General features: G+C 40.1%; 2 protein-coding genes across 4 annotated transcripts; both read right to left on the bottom strand.

Annotated features, from left to right (window-relative positions):
- Positions 1–953: 953 nt before the first annotated feature.
- tubb6 (tubulin, beta 6 class V) lies at positions 954–13,589 on the bottom strand. 3 transcript variants are annotated; one of them, XM_074622313.1, is made up of 7 exons: positions 13,249–13,589; positions 12,199–12,307; positions 11,834–11,944; positions 11,028–11,143; positions 7,276–7,404; positions 5,594–6,408; positions 954–1,549 (listed from the first exon to the last, which is right to left on the bottom strand). In XM_074622313.1, exons 1-7 carry the CDS (start codon positions 13,303–13,305, stop codon positions 1,486–1,488), a joined length of 1,401 nt encoding a protein of 466 aa, XP_074478414.1. In that variant the 5' UTR covers positions 13,306–13,589; the 3' UTR covers positions 954–1,485. The 3 variants fall into 3 exon arrangements, 2 of the variants coding, with proteins under 2 accessions (XP_074478414.1, XP_074478412.1); XR_012592208.1 differs by lacking the exon at positions 954–1,549 and adding an exon at positions 4,902–5,118 and having other exon boundaries at positions 5,149–6,408; positions 13,249–13,586; XM_074622311.1 differs by lacking the exon at positions 954–1,549 and having other exon boundaries at positions 4,902–6,408; positions 13,249–13,586.
- A 1,176-nt stretch (positions 13,590–14,765) lies between these two features.
- Positions 14,766–20,221, bottom strand: cidea (cell death inducing DFFA like effector a). The gene is given in 6 exon segments (XM_074622329.1): positions 14,766–15,199; positions 16,233–16,405; positions 18,065–18,217; positions 18,379–18,430; positions 18,432–18,497; positions 19,962–20,221. Coding segments are annotated over 6 exon segments (615 nt in total). The 5' UTR covers positions 20,030–20,221; the 3' UTR covers positions 14,766–15,096.
- Between the last annotated feature and the right edge of the window lie 1,070 nt (positions 20,222–21,291).

Raw genomic sequence — 21,291 nt, 5'->3', positions numbered from 1 at the left:
AAAAGATTCCCAATGACTATTAAAAGGTGCAAAACAACCACAAATCGACTCAAAATGACAACAAAGAGTCACAAAACGACTATAGAGAGACGCAAAATGACCACAAAAACGCATAATGACCACAAAGAGACACAGAACAAGAACACCCAAATGTTCACAAACAGACAAATACAACAACATACAGACGCAAAACAGAGAAACAAGAAGAGGCTAAACAACTATAAAGTCAGTGTGTGTTGCTCCTTGTAGGAGAGGCCCATTGTCTCATAATCCGCCCATTGTTATGTTGAATGTTCATCAGGCTGTATAATAAGTTGTGCTGCAGCGCCTCCTGGTGGCTGCACCCGACAATTACAGCAAATGATGACATCAGCAGAAGAGATGAGGAAGAAGAAGGAGAGAAAGAGTGGAGAAAATTAGAAAGTTAAACAAGAGAGAGAAAATAGGCTGCAACTGAACTCAACAAACAGCACCAATGTGTTTTAATAATACAATCATCCACTACTGAGTACACGTGTAGTTCCAAAAGGGAAATCAGTTGCACTGCATCAACAGTAAAGATATTATAAACCAGACATGTTACCGTCAATACCTCACAATAGACCCAGTGAGTGAATATCTGCTCCGTATTTTACACACATCCAGTTAAAAACCTCCCATAAATGATATAATAACATTTAACTTTTAACTATAAAAAACACAACTTTGACTTTACACACAGATGTCTAGAATAATACAATTCTATTTCTGCATACTGGGGTCCTTAAACAGTCTTGAATTTCTTGTAGATCCAATGAGCCCAACTGTATTCATGTGTGACCTTGACCAACGTGACCTCTCTGTATAAAATGACCTTGTGGTGACCTCTAGGATAATCACATCCTCAAGAAACTTTACAGCCACAAACTAGAGACCTAGAGCATTCAGAGGATGGATGGATCAATCTAGAGACCTAGAGCATTCAGAGGATGGATGGATCAGACTAGAGACCTAGAGCATTCAGAGGATGGATGGATCAGACTAGAGACCTAGAGCATTCAGAGGATGGATGGATCAAACATATACTTCTATCATCATGTTCTAAACCCTTATACACTTTCACTAGTAATTGTAATCATTACATTATTTTTGTATTAGTGATTTATGACTAGAACAACTTGACACACCCCCTAAAGACCCCTTTGACCCCCCTTAGAAAGACAGAAACGGGTCTACCGTGGGTCTCAGAGGGTTAAAGAGGAAACACATTGCTGTATTTTGGACGAGGAATAATCAACTGGTTTCTTTTTTTATTTCTGAGTCTTTACTTCGATATGTTGACGCTGAATTTTCACTTGAAAGTATTTTTTCCATTGTGGTTACAATACTAGTGCAGTAGGCCCCTAATGACCCACATCTATGGGGCGTATAGCGACTGATACCAGTCTCATCGGCCGAACATTCACATTGCAGGTTTTTTTCCCAGACGACGACCCGCCTCTGCCTTTAATTGATTGGGCTTTCCTGCTCTCTGATTGGCTCGTCAAACTGCCGCTCCGCCTCCCAGCTCCTGATGAAGGAACAACAGAGAAACTCAGTTACATTAAACCTGTCCTGTCACTCACACTGTGTTAGAGAAACTTAATCAATAAAAGCACGAAGCTGCTGCTGGATGAGGCTGAGGTCTTCCACACCAGACCGGGAGAACCATTTCTTCATGGAGCTGGTTTTGTTCGATGAGGACTGTCTAGTCTCTTGGTTGTTTTACCAGGGCTGCGTTCGAAAAGTCCAAAAATGACGTCTCTTCCTGACCACTTCACCTTGACCTCGATGGAAAATGTCATGAGGTCAAGGAAAGATGAGAAGGAGAATTCAGAAGGACTCAGGAAAAGACAGCGGTGGTGTTGAGAGAATCCGACTGCTCTTTCACTTTAAGCTCCGTCATTATGATGCGACGGCGGCGGATGTTAATGACGCAGGTCTGCTGTGATGAAACTACAATGTTCTGAAGATGGACTACAAAAGGCGCCACTTCCCAACACGCGTTGTTAAACAGCTCTTTCAGTGACAGACTGCTTCACCCGCGGTGTGTTAAAGAGAGATACCACAGGTCCTCCTGCTGCTGGAACACTCTATCAACAGATCATAAAGATCATCTGACCTAACGAGGACAACCGGTGATAAACATCACTTCATTACCAATAAACAGGAATATAGGATAAATATTAAGTTAATAGTTGGAGTTATGGAGAAGGTGTAGGATCAGATACTGACATGTAATATGTATTTATGTTGATTATTTGTTAATTGATTGTTTTATTAGTTATTCTTGTTTTGTGTTTTACTGAGGTATTTGTTACATGTTCAAAATAAATAATTAATTAAAAATAAAGTGAAACTAAATGGTTGTCACTGTCCACTCATATTAAACATGAATCCCAATTAGTATATGAGCGTATGAAAATAATATGCAGGATGAGCATATTGTTTGTTATCATGAACGGCCGAATGGTGCGTCGCTTTAAATGCTGCGGTCGCAAGGAACTGTGGGATGTTATTCTCTCCTTTCCTTTGGTAAAGGATGCTCCAGTGTATCCTCTGCTAAAGGAGATAATAAAGGAAGCATTGAAGCTCCTTTCCTCAACATTCCTCTCATCATGGCTGCTACTGAGACACTGAGAGGGTCATTTCACTCCGTTAGGAACCGTCCTGAGAGAAAAAGGACTATTGGACCGCAGCCCGGCTCTCCGTCCATGTCTCCAGCCCCTGCTCACTTCCCCCAGGTCATGTACTCTCCTCTCTCTTTCCAGATCTGACATCCTCCAACCATCCACTGGCTGCCCTCTGACTGCCCGCCCCGCCCTCCGACTCACCTGTTCCCACTTCTCTCATCAGCCCTGCTCTCCTTGCCACGTCCTCACAGTTGCTGTGTGCTTTCTAGTATCTGTTTCAATTCAGTTTTCAAAATGTTCTTTTCTCGTTCCGTCTCTCCAAAGAACGAACCCTTCAGAACTTAATGACTGCATGACCTTTGCTCTTTCACCACCTTCAGGACAAACCTTCACCTCCACTACTGGTCAGACTCTCTGAATAGATGAGTCATCATGTTGTTGGTTGGTTGTAATAAACGCTGCAGCCTCCAGAGGATGCCAGCAGCACGTTAGACTGTTTGTTTCAATGCTTTAACCTGCTGCTCAGCCTGGTCGTGCTAAAAGGGGCTTGAATGACACGATACTTTGCATTTAGTGTGCAATAAGAACGTTGTTCTTGCTTTTGGAGCGTCATGTGTACACCGTGTAGTCTGTATTGACTGCAATGTGAACACATCCGTGGGAATATGCTATGCTGCTTCCCCCAGAAAAAAAGACTCAGACAGGCGAGACAGCAGCTGGACGTTTGTGCCGTCACTGATATAATACATTCCTTAGCCCCGCACCCTACCCCTATTTCTACCCCTACAACACAGTCTTAGCTCTCAAACAGCCTTTTGAAACAGCGAGGACCAGACGAACTGTCCGGTAGATGACGCATAGCGGCGATAGCAACGCTTTGAGTGGATTGATTATCACTCTACTGTACGCGAGTCTGCTGAATGCCTCGTGTTGCAGAGATACAAAGAGCCCGCCGGTGGAGAATAGATCCGCAGACATCAGCTCAGGCCGACAGACATGAGCCGAGCGTTTTTTTTGTCCACATAATCCACCGCACAAACAGAACTGCTGGGAAATCAGGTCCCACACACACGAGGGAGATTAACACGCCGTTGACGGGCTGATGTGGTGCTGTGTCGGTACAGTGAGCTGACTTCAGGTCCTAAAGCAGTGACCTCAACAAAACTCTTTATTTAAAGCATTTAGCAATACCTCCAACACTTCACAGATTCTCCTGTTTAACATGAGGTGACCATATTTTCAAACCCCCCAAACGGGGACCCTCAAGGGTACCGCACGTTCACGCACGCATTCGAGACGACGTGTACAGTCGGCATATTTTGACATCAAACTCGGTGAAACAAGAGTTTATTTTGACCAAACCAGAGTTGGAGATTGTTGGAAAGACTAACGACGACGGTGTTGGTGAGTTTTATTCTGTTTGTTGAAAACTGGGATATTGGAGTGTCCAGACTCAAGACACATCGACTTGAAAACGGGACGTCTGGTCACCGTAGTTTAACAGAGAAATCTAAACTTAACAAATCCAGTTCAATTTGGTTTCAATACAAAGCAGCTGCACAAGATTTTAGTCTAAAACTGAAAAAAAAGTTTGAATGCAGGAACCATCTGATCAAAAAGTGATGCAACACCCACTCACAGCTGGCAGTATTTAGTGTAACAGACACTAAGGTGTAATCCGGAGCAAACAGGAAGCAGTTCAGCTGCACTTTGACGTTTTGTCAACAGAACGTTTTACATATAAAGAAGAGTCAGGTCTTTTTGGTCAAATATGCACCAACTTGAGCAGATCATGTCGAACCAGGCAGAAAATCCGTGATCGAAACCTTAAAGTGTCCCAGAGAATTGGAATTTAGTTTTAAAATGTGATATTTTTAAATGCTTTGAGAGTGAAGAAATTAAATTACAATCACGTCCAGCAAATTGAGAGCTCAACAACACCAAACAAGGAAACTATTTGCATAGCAGGATACTCAGTGTGCAATAAGGAATTCATTTAAACCTCATTTTATCCCCAAATAATTTAAGAATAAAGAAGGAAGTCAGGTGATGTAGTATAATGGATGGGTCCAACAAACACAGGACCGTCACCCAGGAAATCGCTGTTTGTGTCCCGTGCGAAACCAAAAGTCAACTTTGACTCATTTTAAATAACGTATATAAGTTATGTAACAGACGTTCTTATTTGAACCCAAACCATGAGAAGTAGTTGCCTAAACATAACCAGGTAGTAACGTACTGAACTTACTGTCACAGTGCAAGGCCTTGAAAGAAGCTTTTATTTCAACCTCTCTGCAGACACTCGAGACGGGTACAAAAATCACATGTTGAAAACAACAAACACTCAAACACAATACAAAAAGGGTTGACCGGGATCAAGCGTCGTCTTTCCACCATCGACTTTTACCACCTTGTGTATGTCCGTGCATTTATGACACCTACTGCACACATTCACCGCATTCAATTACTGATTTATTATTATTATTACTATTATTACTATTATTATTATTATTATTATTATTATTATTATTGTGGTGCCTCTATGGTGAAAGCACAAAAACTACGTGGTTAAAGTTGGAGAAAGACTTTCGTCAGCGTCTAAAGAAACCAACGTTGACTGTTGGTCGGACACTTATAAAATAGATTCCCTAAAAAGTTCAGTATTATTATTGTTGACGTTATGAAGTTTGTCACTGAGGAAAAAAATACATCTGAGATTTAGAGAATAAAGTCATAATATTAGTGTATATATATATATATATATATATATAAATATATATAGTAGTATGGTAGTAGTAATTTTGCGTTATTTTTTTTTTCTCGTACAGTTATGACTTTATTCTCGTAGTATTCCGAATTACTTAATGTTATTACTCTGACATCCCGCGATCCCTCTACCAGTGTTGCCTCAGACTTTTACCGGACACGTTCGATCTCCTTACTCGACGATCTCGTCCTCCTCGTCCTCAAAGTTCTCCTCGCCGTCGTTGGCGGTGGCCTCCTGGTACTGCTGGTACTCGGACACCAGGTCGTTCATGTTGCTCTCCGCCTCTGTGAACTCCATCTCGTCCATGCCCTCGCCCGTGAACCAGTGCAGGAAGGCCTTTCGGCGGAACATGGCGGAGAACTGCTCTGAGATCCGCTTGAACAGCTCCTGGATGGCCGTGCTGTTGCCGATGAAGGTGGCGGCCATCTTGAGCCCCCGGGGAGCGATGTCGCAGACGGCCACCTTGACGTTGTTGGGGATCCACTCCACGAAGTAGCTGCTGTTCTTGTTCTGGACGTTCAGCATCTGCTCGTCCACCTCCTTCATGGACATGGGCCCGCGGAAGACGCAGGCGACGGTCAGGTACCGTCCGTGGCGAGGGTCGCAGGCCGCCATCATGTTCCGGGCGTCGAACATCTGCTGGGTGAGCTCGGGGACGGTGAGCGCTCGGTACTGCTGGCTGCCCCGCGCTGTCAGAGGAGCGAACCCCGGCATGAAGAAGTGGAGTCTGGGAAAGGGCACCATGTTGACGGCCAGCTTGCGGAGGTCCGCGTTGAGCTGCCCGGGGAAACGGAGCGAGGTCGTCACGCCGCTCATGGTGGCCGACACCAGGTGGTTGAGGTCGCCGTAGGTGGGCGTCGTGAGCTTCAGCGTGCGGAAGCAGATGTCGTAAAGGGCCTCGTTGTCGATGCAGTAGGTCTCGTCTGTGTTCTCAACCAGCTGGTGGACCGACAGGGTGGCGTTGTACGGCTCCACCACGGTGTCCGACACCTGATGGGTCAACAGGAGATCCGTTTAAAGACGTGTTGGCGTGTCAGCGAGGAGGAGAGGTGAAAGAGAAACAGAGAAGTGGAGTTCAGAATAACGCTGGATTCATGATTCACCTCAAGATAAATGATCGTCTGAGTTACAGACGTCTCTTTCCCAATGAAAGTCTAGACCAGGGCTCAGCAACCTTTACTATCTAAAGAGACACAACAATCTGTCTGGAGCCGCAAAACATCCGATCACTGTGATGAAGGTGACTCAGTTTATAGTCTAAGTATAGAGTATATCAGTCTAATGCAGTGAGGGCCAAAGAGACAATGTACTACGGAGTATTAGGGCCACATTGAGGGAAAACACATCTGAGATTTACACAATAAAGTCATAACTTTACGAGAAAAAAGAAAATTGTAAAATTAGTACTACTATACTACTATGTATGTATATATATATATACATATATATACATACATAGAGAGAGAGAGAGATTAAAGTCGTAATATTAGTGTATATATATATACACTAATATTACGACTTTATTCTCTAAATCTCAGATGTATTCTTTTCCTCAATGTGGTCCTAATACTCCGTCGTACCGTCGTACCATAGACCTACAACAATGAGAAATGAAAATGAAAATGTAAACAAAGAACAGTTATTAATAATCCTCAGAGAGCCGCTGGAGAGAAGCTGAAGAGCTGCAGGTTGCTGACCGCTGGTCTAGATGGGAAAAGTCTTTTTGGGCCCAACGGCATCACGTGACGGACACGGAGGTTGCAGTGCCGCCGTTTGGCCGCTATGTAAAGTTAGCATCAGGGGTTTGGTTTCTACCCATCCAGCCCTCCATCCCTCAGTGCTGAACCCCTCCGATACCTTGGGTGAGGGCATGACGCTGAAGGTGTTCATGATCCGGTCGGGGTACTCCTCCCGGATCTTGCTGATCAGCAGGGTGCCCATGCCGGAGCCGGTGCCCCCCCCCAGGGAGTGAGTCAGCTGGAAACCCTGCAGGCAGAATTACAGCCGGAAGTTGTTTATTTCACAGCAACAACAGTGACCAGAAAGATGTCAGATACGTGCAGTAGATCAGGCTTATGATATTTATATGTAATTATTTGGTACTTTCATTAGACGTGCATGACCTCAGACCCATGGAGCTGTAGGTTTATTCTTCATCATGACGAAACGATACCTGAGTTGTGGTCCAGATACCAAAAACTATTCCTTGTTTATACCTTACTTTGATTTTCATTCAACAAGATCAGACAAAGTTCTCAAATGTTAAATATTGTCTAAATACGAGCTGCCAGACGAGAACTTTGAATAAATCAAATATCTAAAATAGATTAGAAATCTGACATTTGATACCAGCTGTCAGCAGCCTTCTTGATACTCTGCGCTACGGACATGTTTTGGTCTGCTTACGGCTGTCTACGGTGACAATGATTGGCTCAACAGTGCGATATGTGATTTTTTTTTTTTTTTTTTTTTTTATTTAGCGCAAGTTTGAAGCGTTATTTAACCTCCTTCATGACAAGCTAGTATGACATGGTTGTACCTGATGGATTCATCAGGTTTTCTTCTGCCTTTCTTTCGAACATTTTCCGGACAGTTTTTTGACATTTTCAGACATTTTTAGAATATTTTTTTCGAACGTTTTTCAGACTTTTTTTGGACATTTTTCAGCCTTTTTCAGCTTTTTTCAGAATATTTTTGGGACATTTTTTGTACATTTTAATAATATTTTTCAGACTTTTGTCTGATTTTTTTACATCATTTTTCTGACTTGTTTTGGACATTTTCAGATTACTTTTTGGCCATTTTCATACATTTTTGAAAATTTTTCACACTTTTTCAGACTATTTTTTTGGACATTTTTCAGACTTTTTTTCCGATATTTTTCAGACTTTTTTTGGACATTTTCTGATTATTTTTTTCGAACATTTTTCAGACTTTATTCATACTTTTTTCTGATTTTTTTCTGACATCTTTTCAGACTTTTTTTCAAAAGTTTTTCAGATTTTCTTTGAACATTTTTCAGACTATTTTTTGGACATTTTCTAATTATTTTTTTCGAACATTTTTCGGACTTTATCCAGACTTTTTTCTGACTTTTTTCCGTCATTTGTCAGACTTTTTCAGACTATATTTTTGAAATTTTTCAGACTTTTTTTCGGTAATTTCAGGTTATTTTTTGGCCATTTTCAGACATTTTTCGAATCTTTTTTTCGAACATTTTTCAGACTTTTTTCTGTCATTTTTCTGACTTGTTTTGGACATTTTCAAATTATTTTTTGGCCATTTTCAGACTTTTTCCAGACTTTTTTTGGACTTTTTTCCGTCATTTTTCTGACTTGTTTTGAACATTTTCAGATTACTTTTTGGCCATTTTCATACATTTTTCCAACTTTTTTTGGACATTTTCTGATTATTTTTTTCGAACATTTTTCAGACTTTTTTCCGTAATTCTTCTGACTTCTTTTGGACATTTTCAGATTATTCAGACTTTTTTTCAAAAGTTTTTCAGATTTTCTTTGAACATTTTTCAGACTATTTTTTTGGACATTTTCTAATTATTTTTTTCGAACATTTTTCTGATTTTTTTCTGACTTTTTTCTGTCATTTGTCTGACTTCTTTTGGACATTTTCTGATTATTTTTTGGCCATTTTCAGACATTTTAAGGATATTTTTTTCGAACATTTTTCAGACTTTTTCAGACTATATTTTTGAAATTTTTCAGACTTTTTTTCCAATATTTTTCAGACTTTTTTTCGGTAATTTGAGGTTATTTTTTGGCCATTTTCAGACTTTTTTCAGACATTTTCCCGACTTTTTTTTAACATTTTCTGATTATTTTTTGGCCATTTCAGACATTTTGAGAATATTTTTTTCAAAGATTTTCAGACTTTTTTTCAAAAATGTTCAGACTATTTTTGGGACATTTTTCCGACTTTTTTTGGACATTTTCTGATAATTTTTTGGCCATTTTAGACATTTTGAGAATTTGTTTTTCAAAGATTTTCAGATTTTCTTTGAACATTTTTCAGAGTTTTTCAGACAATTTTTTTGACTTTTTACAGACTTTTTTACCGATATTTTCAGGTTATTTTTTGGCCATTTTCAGACATTTTTCGAATCTTTTTTTTTAACATTTTTCGGACTTTATTGTGACGTTTTTCTGAATTTTTTTCCATCATTTTTCCTATCATTTTTCTGACTTGTTTTGGACATTTTCTGATTATTTTTTGGCCATTTCAGACATTTTGAGAATTTTTTTTCCGAAGATTTTCAGATTTTTTTCAAAGATTTTCAGACTTTTTCAGATTATTTTTCTGTCATTTTTCAGACTTTTTTTCGGTAATTTTTCGGTTATTTTTTGGCCATCTTCAGACATTTTGAGGATATTTTTTTCCAACATTTTTCTGACTTTTTTCCAACATATCCGACTATTTTTTGGACATTTTCAGACATTTTTCAAATCTTTTTTTCAAACATTTTTCGGACTTTATTCTGACGTTTTTCTGACTTTTTTTCCATCATTTTTCTGACTTGTTTTGGACATTTTCAGATTATTTTTTGGCCATTTTCAGACATTTTGAGGATATTTTTTTCCAACATATTTCTGACTTTTTTCCAAGATTTTCCGACTATTTTTTGGACATTTTTCAGACTTTTTTCCGACATTTTTCAGACTTTTTTTCGGAAGTTTTCAGGCTATCTTTTGGCCATTTTCAGACATTTTTCGAATCTTTTTTTCGAAAAATATTCGGACTTTATTCTGACATTTTTCAGACTTTTTTTCAGACTTTTTACCGACTTTTTATGGGAATTTATCAGATATGTTTTTCAATACCAATGGATCCTTCAGGTTTTCTAGTTTCACATGATACCAGTATCTTCACTCTGGCTTTAAAACTGAACCGCTATAACCTAAAAATCACAAGTTGCGTTAATGTGTTGAAAGAAATTAGTGGTGTTAAAATGAATTTGCGTTATTACCGCAGCTTTAGTTGATGCTGATCGGATGGATTGGATCAATGTCTTTATTTATGCATCTCTACCAGTAAACCAGAGTCTTGTTGGAACATTAATGCATCGTTTTGACCAGCCAGTGTTTGACAAACTAATCAATCATGAATTTATAGTAGAGAGTTGCAGCTGTAGTTTACAGTCAGTTTGAATGAATGAATGAATCTCAGGCTCTCTCTAACAGCGCTCTATAAAAGGAGCAGTGAGTCAGATTTGGCGGCATCTAGTGGCGAGGTTGCAGAATGCCACCAACTGAAACTACTCCAACTACGACCAAAGAACGTTTATCGCCTACAAAACGTCCGCCTACAAAAGTAAAACTAAATTATTTCTATTCCATTGTCATAATTTTAATGTCCTGTGTTGAACAATAACAATATGATGAATATTTATTAAACTTTTTTGCTTCCCAGAGGAGCATAAAGTGACTACCCGCTACAACCTCTGGAATATCAACGCGTTATTAGCGTTAACTTTGACAGCCCTCGTAAAAACGCAAAAAGCCTAAAATGCGACATGATGAATCGTTCTATTTATACACCTTCAGAGAGATCAGGTTGACACATAAACATCTAGAAAGCATGAAGTCCTTCATCACCTGGAGACAGTCGCAGTGCTCACACTCCTTCCTCACTATGTCCAGAACCGAGTCCACCAGCTCCGCCCCCTCCGTGTAGTGACCTTTGGCCCAGTTGTTCCCGGCACCCGTCTGACCTGCAGACAACCGATCGGCACAGAGAAAAAGAACCACGTGTGAAATGTAAAATGATCGCCACGACAGATGGGAATGTGCGTGCAGACACACACTCGACTGGTGACACATTTGTCGGTGGTGGGGGGTTGGGAGGTGGGTGGAGGGGTGGGGGGGCAGACGGACAGAGCTTCTTCTACTGAGACGTCCGTTTATTTCTTTTTCATTCTGTTTACGCTGCAGATTTAAAGCTGGAAAGTTGAATTGCTGCTCCAGAGGCCTGAACCAGGAAGTTCAACACACCCAGGGCATCCTCTCCTTGTCTGGCTCCACTGACCCGAACAACCGAGATCACGCTACGCCAGGGGTCAGCGACCTTCACGATCAACAGAGCCATTTTAGGCAAAGAATGAATAACTGTTCTTTGTTTATCATTGTTGTAGGTCTATGGTACGACGGTACGACGGTACGACGGTACGACGGTACGACGGAGTATTAGGGCCACATTGAGGACAAAAAATAAATCTGAGATTTAGAGAATAAAGTCAGAATATTATAAAGTAGTAATTTTACATGTTATTTCCTTTTCTTCTCGTAATATTACGACTTTTTTTCTCGTAAAGTTATGACTTTATTTTCGTAATATTACGACTTTTTTGCCAACTGAATCAGACCCTGAATAAATGTGTTGAGGAAAAGCCGGCGATCGTTACCAAAGATGAAGTTGTCCGGTCTGAAGAGTTGTCCGAAGGCTCCTGAGCGTACGCTGTCCATGGTTCCTGGCTCCAGGTCCACCAGCACGGCCCGGGGGACGTATTTATGCGCTGCACAAACAGAGAAGAGTCGTCACTTTCTGGCACCAAAATGTTTTTAACCTGTGAAACGAGACCGGTCCTCCTCAGCATCAGTTGTTTCTTTTTAAATACTTTCAGACGACTTAATGTCTACGTCTCCCTGAGCGCCCTGAGCAGCTTTTCTTTTGGTTTCAGAGGTGAAATGTGATTTATTTCCAGTAGAAACCAAAGTCAGACCATCAGCAGTCATCGCTCTCACGCCTCTACTGTGGTGTTGTACTTACAGGACGCCTCATTGTAGTAGACGTTGACCCTGTCCAGCTGGAGAGACGAGTCACCCACGTAGCTCCCCGCGGGGTCGATGCCGTGCTCGTCGCTGATCACTTCCCAGAACTGATCCGAATCACCGCAGCAGCAGCAGAAAAAGAGAAGAAGAAGAAGAAGAAGACCTGGTGACTTCCTGTCTGTACGGTGCGTTTACTGACACGCTGCTCACACCCTCTGACTCAGAGATCTGCACGACTACACACCAGAAATTATGTCTTTTTATGATTTGGGTGAACTGAGCCTTTACCTGGACCAGGGGTCAGTGACCTTTACCACCAAAAGAGCCATTTTAGACAAAAGAAATCGTAATATTATGAGAATAAAGTCATAACTTTACGAGAAAAAACGTCTGAATATTACAAAAAATAAAGACATAACTTTATGAGAAAAAAAGTCGTAATAATATGAGAATAAGGTCAAAACTTTACAAGGAAATAAAGAACTTCTCTTAAACTTCTGAAAATCACAGATTCAATTCAGTTTCCTTTAGTCTCATCATAACTTTGGTATTTTAATTGAATTTACTGCAAACGTATTTGTTAAAGTCCCGTATCAGATAAGACAGATCCTAAATTATTAGCGTTATAAAGCTTTATTGTACGATATGTGTTTATGGTAGGATCTATATTCCTGTTAATCAGTGTTATTCCATAATGAGAGTGCTGGTTGCACTGGACTTAATGAACTTAGAGGCGACACCTCAATCCATTAACATGGAAGTAGTTTTAAAGCTTCTCATGAGTGAAACATTCAAACATATTCCACGTGGCTTTGCATAATTTTTACACAAAATGATACGAAACGTTTGTCATCTTTGGAAGCTTAAAGTTGTGTTGGTTTGGATCACGTTGTTGTGTGTCCGTACAGTCAGGACACGGCAGCAGGAGTGTTTCAGTGCAAGAACATACTTCTTTGTAATTGTAATTTGGAAGAATGTATAATAAGAAAGCTTCAGTGATGCCAGAGAAGAACAAACTCACACATTGAATATCAGAGCTTCAACCTACCTTGGTCCCGATCTGGTTCCCACACTGTCCGGCCTGGATGTGAACTATTTCCCTCATCTTTCCTCCTGTCGGTCTCTCTCTCTCGAGTGCTGGTCTTGGGTTTTGTCGGTCCTCCCGCTGCCGGATGCCGGTCTGTTAAACGGGAGCTTCATCTCCTCCTCTTCCTCCTCCTCTTCCTCCTCCTCTCACATGCTTTCACCAGACCACGCCCTCTGAGGGGCCACCCCAGTTTGTCCCACTCAGCATAAAACCCGTCTTTGTTTTGTTTGTCCCACAGAAATACTTCAATACTTCAAACTGATGCACACTTATGTGGAAATGTGTGATTCCAGAGTAGTGAACTAGTCACTTACATGTCTCTCTAAACTGTCCAATCAACGCCCTGAGACCCAGTGAGGGAACATGTGCCGGACATTCCCACAGAGACATGATGAAGCACGGGTCAGCTGCTGCTGAGGCCTGCAGCAGTGTCAATTTACACAGCACTGAGAGCTGTAAAACCCTGATGACTGCTTCATCCGACAGAGAACAAGCTGTAGGAAAGAAAGTAACTCAAAGCAGACAATGAAATATAAAACATCACTCTGTACTTGGTGACCTTTGGATGAGAATTAACTGATCTATGGGGGTGTGGATCTGCAGTTAGAGACTCCTTTGTACACATTTAAAGCTGCTTCTTTAAAAACCTGTCACCACCAGGCGCCAACTTCTGAGTCTGAGAAGTGAAGTCAACGCTGAAGAGCCTTAAACCTTCATCCTGTCTACCAGCCAGCAGGGGGCGACTCCTCTGGTTCTATAGAAGTCTGATAGAACATTTGTCTACTTCTCTCTTGATTTATTACCTCAGTAAACATTGTAAACATGAGTTTATGTTCCAAGTCTTCTTCAATACAGCATGATGTTCATTTAGTAAATGATGATCCCATTTAGAGTCAGATAGACCATAAAGCAGGGGATGCTTTAGGGCGGGGCTACCTGGTGATTGACAGGTCGCTACCACGGCGTTGTCCGGTCTGGGAGTTGTCCGTGTTTCAGTCTTTAACAACTTTAACCCTTTAATCACTGTGTGTTTTCACTTCATCAAAGTTAATTATATGGCGACAGCCAAAAACCAAGATGGCAACGAGCAAAAACGTAGATGGCGATGGTCAAAAACCAAGACACGAATGGCCAAAAACCAAGATGGCAACAAGCTAAAACCAAAATGTGATGGCCAAAATCATAGACGACGATGGCCAAAAACGTAGATGGCGGCCGCTGAAAACGTAGATGGCGAAGGCCAAAAACCAAGATGGCGAAGGCCAAAAACCAAGATGGTGACGGACAAAATGCCGAACTCGAGGCTCCAAAACAGCAGTCCATAAACCAACGGGTGACGTCGCGGTGACTCCGTCCACTTCTTATAAACAGTCTGTGGTCACATCTTGTGTTCTGGAAATGGACATTAAATCTAAAGCGTGAGATCTTCGGGTTTTTAGATACTTGCAGATTTAGATAACGTAAAAAAAGCACATCTTTATTCATATGTTCGGTTTACAGTCAGATTTTAATCACATTCGCAGCTCCCAACTTTTTCTCTTGGCATTAAATATGAACTCTCACGACTCCAATCAGAAAACATCCAGAAAACAATGTGACACAGTGTAACACACGATATAGACATTTAGAGCGTTCAGACATGCTCAGACGAAGAGGAAGAGGAAGAGGAAGATCATTCAGATAAAAACAGAGTGGCCATTTAAAAGCTTACATTTAGTCTCATACACACATACTGATGATTCAGCTGGTCGCTGGAGGGGATTTATACACTCAGTCCCACTTTGGCAGAAAGCTGGATTACCACACACACTAGCAGTCGTCCTCTCTGGTGAACTGCAGTAATGATGAAGATATGCAGAGCAGCAGCTGGCCGGTCAGTCTGGTCAGGTAGGTGAGGCAGCGCAGCAGCGACCTGACAGGAAGACAGGAAGACACACAAACTGTCTTCAGATTCAGAGATTTCAGAAAGACACCAGTAAGACATCAAAGTACCTGAACTGGGAGGATTAGCCAAGATGTTGTTGCGTCTATTGGATGGACTCAAACAGCCTGGTATCAACAAATGGCATGTGAATAACACGCCAATGTTGTGTGTTATAAATACACATTTATTGCTTTTTCGCAAGTCATTTCACGCTGTGGCATTATTAGACGCTCAGAGCAAGAGCTTAAACTTAACTTAAACTTTATTGGGTTCATCATATACCTACATGAAATGTGACCTCTGCCAATACCCAAGATGTTGACAAGCAAAAACCTAGATGACGAAGGGCAAAAACCAAGATGGCGAAGGGCAAAAACCAAGATGGCGAAGGGCAAAAACCAAGATGGCGAAGGGCAAAAACCAAGATGGCGAAGGGCAAAAACCAAGATGGCGAAGGGCAAAAACCAAGGCGGCGACGAGTAAAAACCAAGATGGTGACGGCCAAAAAACCAAGATGGTGACGGGGAAAAAACTAAGATGGCTATGTGCAAAACCCACCTAAGTGTCACCTAAGTGTCACCTAAGTGTCACCTAAGTGTCACCTAAGTGTAGGCTGTATTTAGAATATTTTCACGTCTTTACCTCGCCGTCAGACGGCCCTTTCTGACGGGGAACTGAAGCCTCCATATCTCTCTCTTCAAAGCCCTCCATTCATAAAAACAGTGATTTTCCCTCTCAGAACAGAGTTGCTGCTCTAACGCTGCATCGAGGGTAACATTTTAAAAGATTACTGTTTTTGTCAATGGAGTCTGGTGGCCTTCAAAACACCCAAACTATCCCTTTAAGGATTGCCGCTCTAAGTACGGTACTTGAGTTCATGTACTTACTTCCCACCAACACACGGCACACATTTGATAAGAATCAAGTAAAGTGAAAAAGGTCAGAATGCAGACTGAACATGATCAGACTTGTGTTGCAGCTCCCTCAGATCACCAGCAGAGGTCAGCAGAGGTCAACTCACTTCAGGATGTGTTTCATGTTGGTGCATCTGAAGTCGTAGGAGAGCGTGTACATCTCGCACAGAGTGGCCTTGATGGCGAGGCAGCACAGGATGTCTTTAGGGTGCAGCTTGTAGAGGTCAAAGGTCAGTTTAGCGATCCCATTCCTCTTTGGCTGACGGAAGCTCGGGAAGATCTGAAACGAATAGTCAACACAAACCTGGATGTGATGCCTGGATCTTACTGCCTCACTTAAGAGAAACTAAAAGACATCAGCTATAAAATCCTGCAGAACGTTCCTTATGACGAATCCAAACACGCACAGGCCATGTTTCAGTCTGCAGGATCTCCTCAAACCAGTACAGCAAGAAGAACTGGAGAAAGTACGAGTACATGAACCTTTTAAACATCCAGCTGACTCTCAGAGAGGGACACCATGTGGGGAAAGAAATGACACCTGATAGTGTTGAAACTACAAATAACGTTTTTAATATTTAAAATGAATAATTTGATTTAAGAGGAATGGAAGCTACACTTATAAAAGGTTTTAAATGAGCAAAACACAAGACGGCGACGGACAAAAACCAAGATGGTGACGGGCAAAAACCAAGATGGCGATTACCAAAAACCAAGATGGCGATGAGCAAAAACCAAGATGGAGACGACCAAAAACCAAGATGGCGATGGGCAAAAACCAAGATGGCGATGGGCAAAAACCAAGATGGTGATGAGCAAAAACCAAGATGGCGACGAGCAAAAACCAAGATGGTGACGGGCAAAAACCAAGATGGCGATTACCAAAAACCAAGATGGCGATGGGCAAAAACCAAGATGGCGATGGGCAAAAACCAAGATGGTGACGGGCAAAAACCAAGATGGCGATGAGCAAAAACCAAGATGGCGACGAGCAAAAACCAAGATGGTGACGGGCAAAAACCAAGATGGCGATTACCAAAAACCAAGATGGTGACGGGCAAAAACCAAGATGGCGATTACCAAAAACCAAGATGGCGATGAGCAAAAACCAAGATGGAGACGACCAAAAACCAAGATGGCGACGGGCAAAAACCAAGATGGCGATGGGCAAAAACCAAGATGGTGACGGGCAAAAACCAAGATGGTGACGGGCAAAAACCAAGATGGCGATGGGCAAAAACCAAGATGGTGACGGGCAAAAACCAAGATGGCGACGGGCAAAAACCAAGATGGCGATTACCAAAAACCAAGATGGCGATGGGCAAAAACCAAGATGGTGACGGGCAAAAACCAAGATGGTGACGGGCAAAAACCAAGATGGCGATGGGCAAAAACCAAGATGGCGACGGGCAAAAACCAAGATGGCGATTACCAAAAACCAAGATGGCGATGGGCAAAAACCAAGATGGCGACGGGCAAAAACCAAGATGGTGACGGGCAAAAACCAAGATGGTGACGGGCAAAAACCAAGATGGCGATGGGCAAAAACCAAGATGGTGACGGGCAAAAACCAAAATGGCGACGGGCAAAAACCAAGATGGCGATTACCAAAAACCAAGATGGCGATGGGCAAAAACCAAGATGGTGACGGGCAAAAACCAAGATGGCGATGGGCAAAAACCAAGATGGCGACGGGCAAAAACCAAGATGGCGATTACCAAAAACCAAGATGGCGATGGGCAAAAACCAAGATGGTGACGGGCAAAAACCAAGATGGCGACGGGCAAAAACCAAGATGGTGACGGGCAAAAACCAAGATGGCGACGGGCAAAAACCAAGATGGCGATTACCAAAAACCAAGATGGCGATGAGCAAAAACCAAGATGGCTCTGCGACCTCCGACTACCCTTCTAGTTCTGTATTTTGTCGTGATGCTCACCTTGTTCTGCATCCACATCTCTCCCTTCTCCAGCACCATCAGCGGCGTGTTGTTGGGCAGAGACTGGAAGAACTCCTCCGAGTCCACCAGAGTCCCGTCGTCCTCCAGGACCAGAGTCAGGAAGTGGCAGGACAACGCGAACACCCTCGCCGCCTAAGACGCAACACAAAGCAAGCCGATCCCTGAACCGCACCATAATCCAAGTACAGCGACCGATTCCATCTGGACCAAGAATCTGTCAGACATCAGCTCAAAAACAGCCTCTCAACGTGTGTGAATATGAATTTCATGTAACATCACAGTGTGACCTTCACCTGCTCCAGCAGCTCGTCCAGAGAGGACGCCACCAGACTCCGCCGCCGCCTTAAAACAGCGAGGCTGAGCCGAGGGCAGGATGTGTCGAGAGATGGTGGTCCGGACTGTTGATACAGACCTGCCAGGTTATTAAAACATGAACACATTATATATCAAACTACGAGGTCACTGGCTGCAGAAAAATAAAATAATAACAATAAAATATTATAAAAATTACAAATGAAATAAAATAAAATAAGTGATTAATAAAATAATAATAAAATATAATAAAATTATACAACTTAAATACAATAAAATAAATGATTAATAAAATAATAATAAAATATAATAAAACTATAAAAATTAATTACAATAAAATAGGTGATTAATAAAATATCAATGAAATATAATATATTTTAACAACTTAAATACAATAAAATAATAACAATAAAATTTAATAAAATTTTACAAATTCATTACAATAAAATAGGTGATTAATAAAATAACAATAAAATAGAATAAAATTATATTAACTTAAATAAAATAAAATAATAACAATAAAATTATACAACTTAATGGCAATAAAATAGGTGATTATTAAAATAACAATAAAATAGAATCAAATTATACAACATAAATACAATAAAATAATAACGATAAAATATAGTAAAAATATACAAACTGAATACAGTAAAATAAGTGATAAATAAAATAACAAAATATAATATATTTTTAAAATTCAAATACAATTAAATAATAACAATAAAAAATATAAATATAAATTAATAATAAATATAGAAAATTCTAACAAAATGTAGTGCAAGTTTGGAGCATTATTTAGCGTCCTTCACGACAAGCTAGTATGACATGGTTGGTACTGGTAGACCTTCTTCCACCACTGGGCGCCAGTATCATTTTGATGATACTTCTATACTTTTACTTTGCCTAGGCCAATTGTCCGAAAAATCAGTGTTAAATCAAAGGGCCACTGGTGCACCATGGGTATGTGGTATATGCAGGTAAAACAGTCTATTGTCCATGAAAGGTTTCTGAGTTTCTTATGATTTATTTCTCCATTAACGAGCAAGCAAATGAAAGAACAAAGAAATAATCTCTTCTCAGGTGCATGCTGGTCCTGTACCTATACCTACTACTACTACTACTACTACTAATAATAATAATAATAATAATTAAACCAAACAAATAACTACCAAATAAAACACTAGCAAAATCTAATCTAGATAAAGCAAACATCTAGAATAATCAATCCAACAATACTTCTCAGCAGACAAAGCACCACATAAGTAACTCCCACAGTACACTTAATATCTGACTAAATACTAAATATACTTGTATGTTTACATTATAGTTCTGCTACTTTTGCTTCAATAAATGACCTGCATAATTCCACCTACTGTGTACTGCCCTGGACAGACCAAAGCACACCTCACGCACACACAAAGACCTTTACGCACAGCCGGTTGGTTTGATGGACTCATTGTGCCAAATTACGCACGGCGCTCGTCTAATCCTCCGATTCGAGAAGATTCGAGAAGATTCGAGAGTCGGACGTCGACTCTTAGGACAAGTTTGGTTCACCCACCTCACCAGAGTCTCCGGCAGCAGAGTTCTGGCGTATCTCACTCCTGATTGGATGGACAACGGCGCCATTGTGATGACAATTAATTAATCAATCAATCAATCAATCAATCAGTCAATCAATCAGTCAGTCAGTCAATCAGCCAGTCAGTCAGTCAGTCAATCAGTCAGTCAGTCAGTCAGTCAGTCAGTCAGTCAGTCAGTCAATCAATCAGTCAATAACAAAGAAGAAAAGATCAATAATCCTGTTCAGGAGCAGCTGGTGTGGCTCTGCAGTCTGATCACAGCTGGATAAAAACGACTCAATATATAAACCATGACGAGCTGTGATTGGTCGCTGATCACAGCTGAGAGCCAATAGGACTGAAGAGCTTTATTCACTAAGAGCATGTACAATTCAAATAAATGAGCACAAAGTAAAAAGTACAATATCTCCCTCTGAGGTGGAGAAGAGTAGAAGAAGAGAGTAGCAGAAAATAGAAATACTAAGTATATCAATCAATCAATCAAACTTTATTGATAAGGCACCTTTGATACAGGTTAGTGCAGTTCAAAGAGCGTCACAGATGACTGACAAGCCGAGAATCAGACAGAACTAGTGTGAACTTCAAAACAACAGAAAAGACAAAAACAATTCAACAATGTGATCATTTGAGACGATAAAATTATACAAATGTAATAAAATAAAATAAAAAGCTATAATAACAGCAACAGTAGTAAAACAGAGTGAAGTAAAAACTGGATTCATAAAATAGCAATAAAATATAATAAAAGTATACAAATTAAATACAATAAAATAAGTGATTAATAAAATAACAATCAAATATAAGACATTTTTACAAATTAAATACAATAACAATAAAATATGATAAAAGTATACAAATTAAATAGAATAACATAAGTGATTAATACAATTATTATAAAATATAGTAAAATTATAAAAATTAAATACAATAAAATAATAATGATAAAATATAATAGAATTATATAAATTAATTACAAGAAAGGTGATTAATAAAATAACGATAAAATATAATAAAATTATACAACTTAAATACAATAAAATAATAACAATAAAATACAATCAAAATATACAAATTAATTACAGTAAAATAGGTGATTAATAAAATATCAATAAAATATAATACATTTTTAGAACTTAAATACAATTAAATGATAATAATAATAACATTTATTATAATTATACAACTTAAATACAATAAAATAATAAATATAAAATAAAATACAAATTTACAAATGAATTACATAACAAAGTTGATTAATAAAATATCAATAAAGTATAATACATTTTTACAACTTAAATACAATTAAAT

Source organism: Sebastes fasciatus, chromosome 21, assembly GCF_043250625.1.
Source record: "Sebastes fasciatus isolate fSebFas1 chromosome 21, fSebFas1.pri, whole genome shotgun sequence".
Classification (NCBI taxonomy): domain Eukaryota; kingdom Metazoa; phylum Chordata; class Actinopteri; order Perciformes; family Sebastidae; genus Sebastes; species Sebastes fasciatus.
Note: the sequence above shows the minus strand (reverse complement) of the source record. Positions and strands in the feature narration are given on the sequence as shown.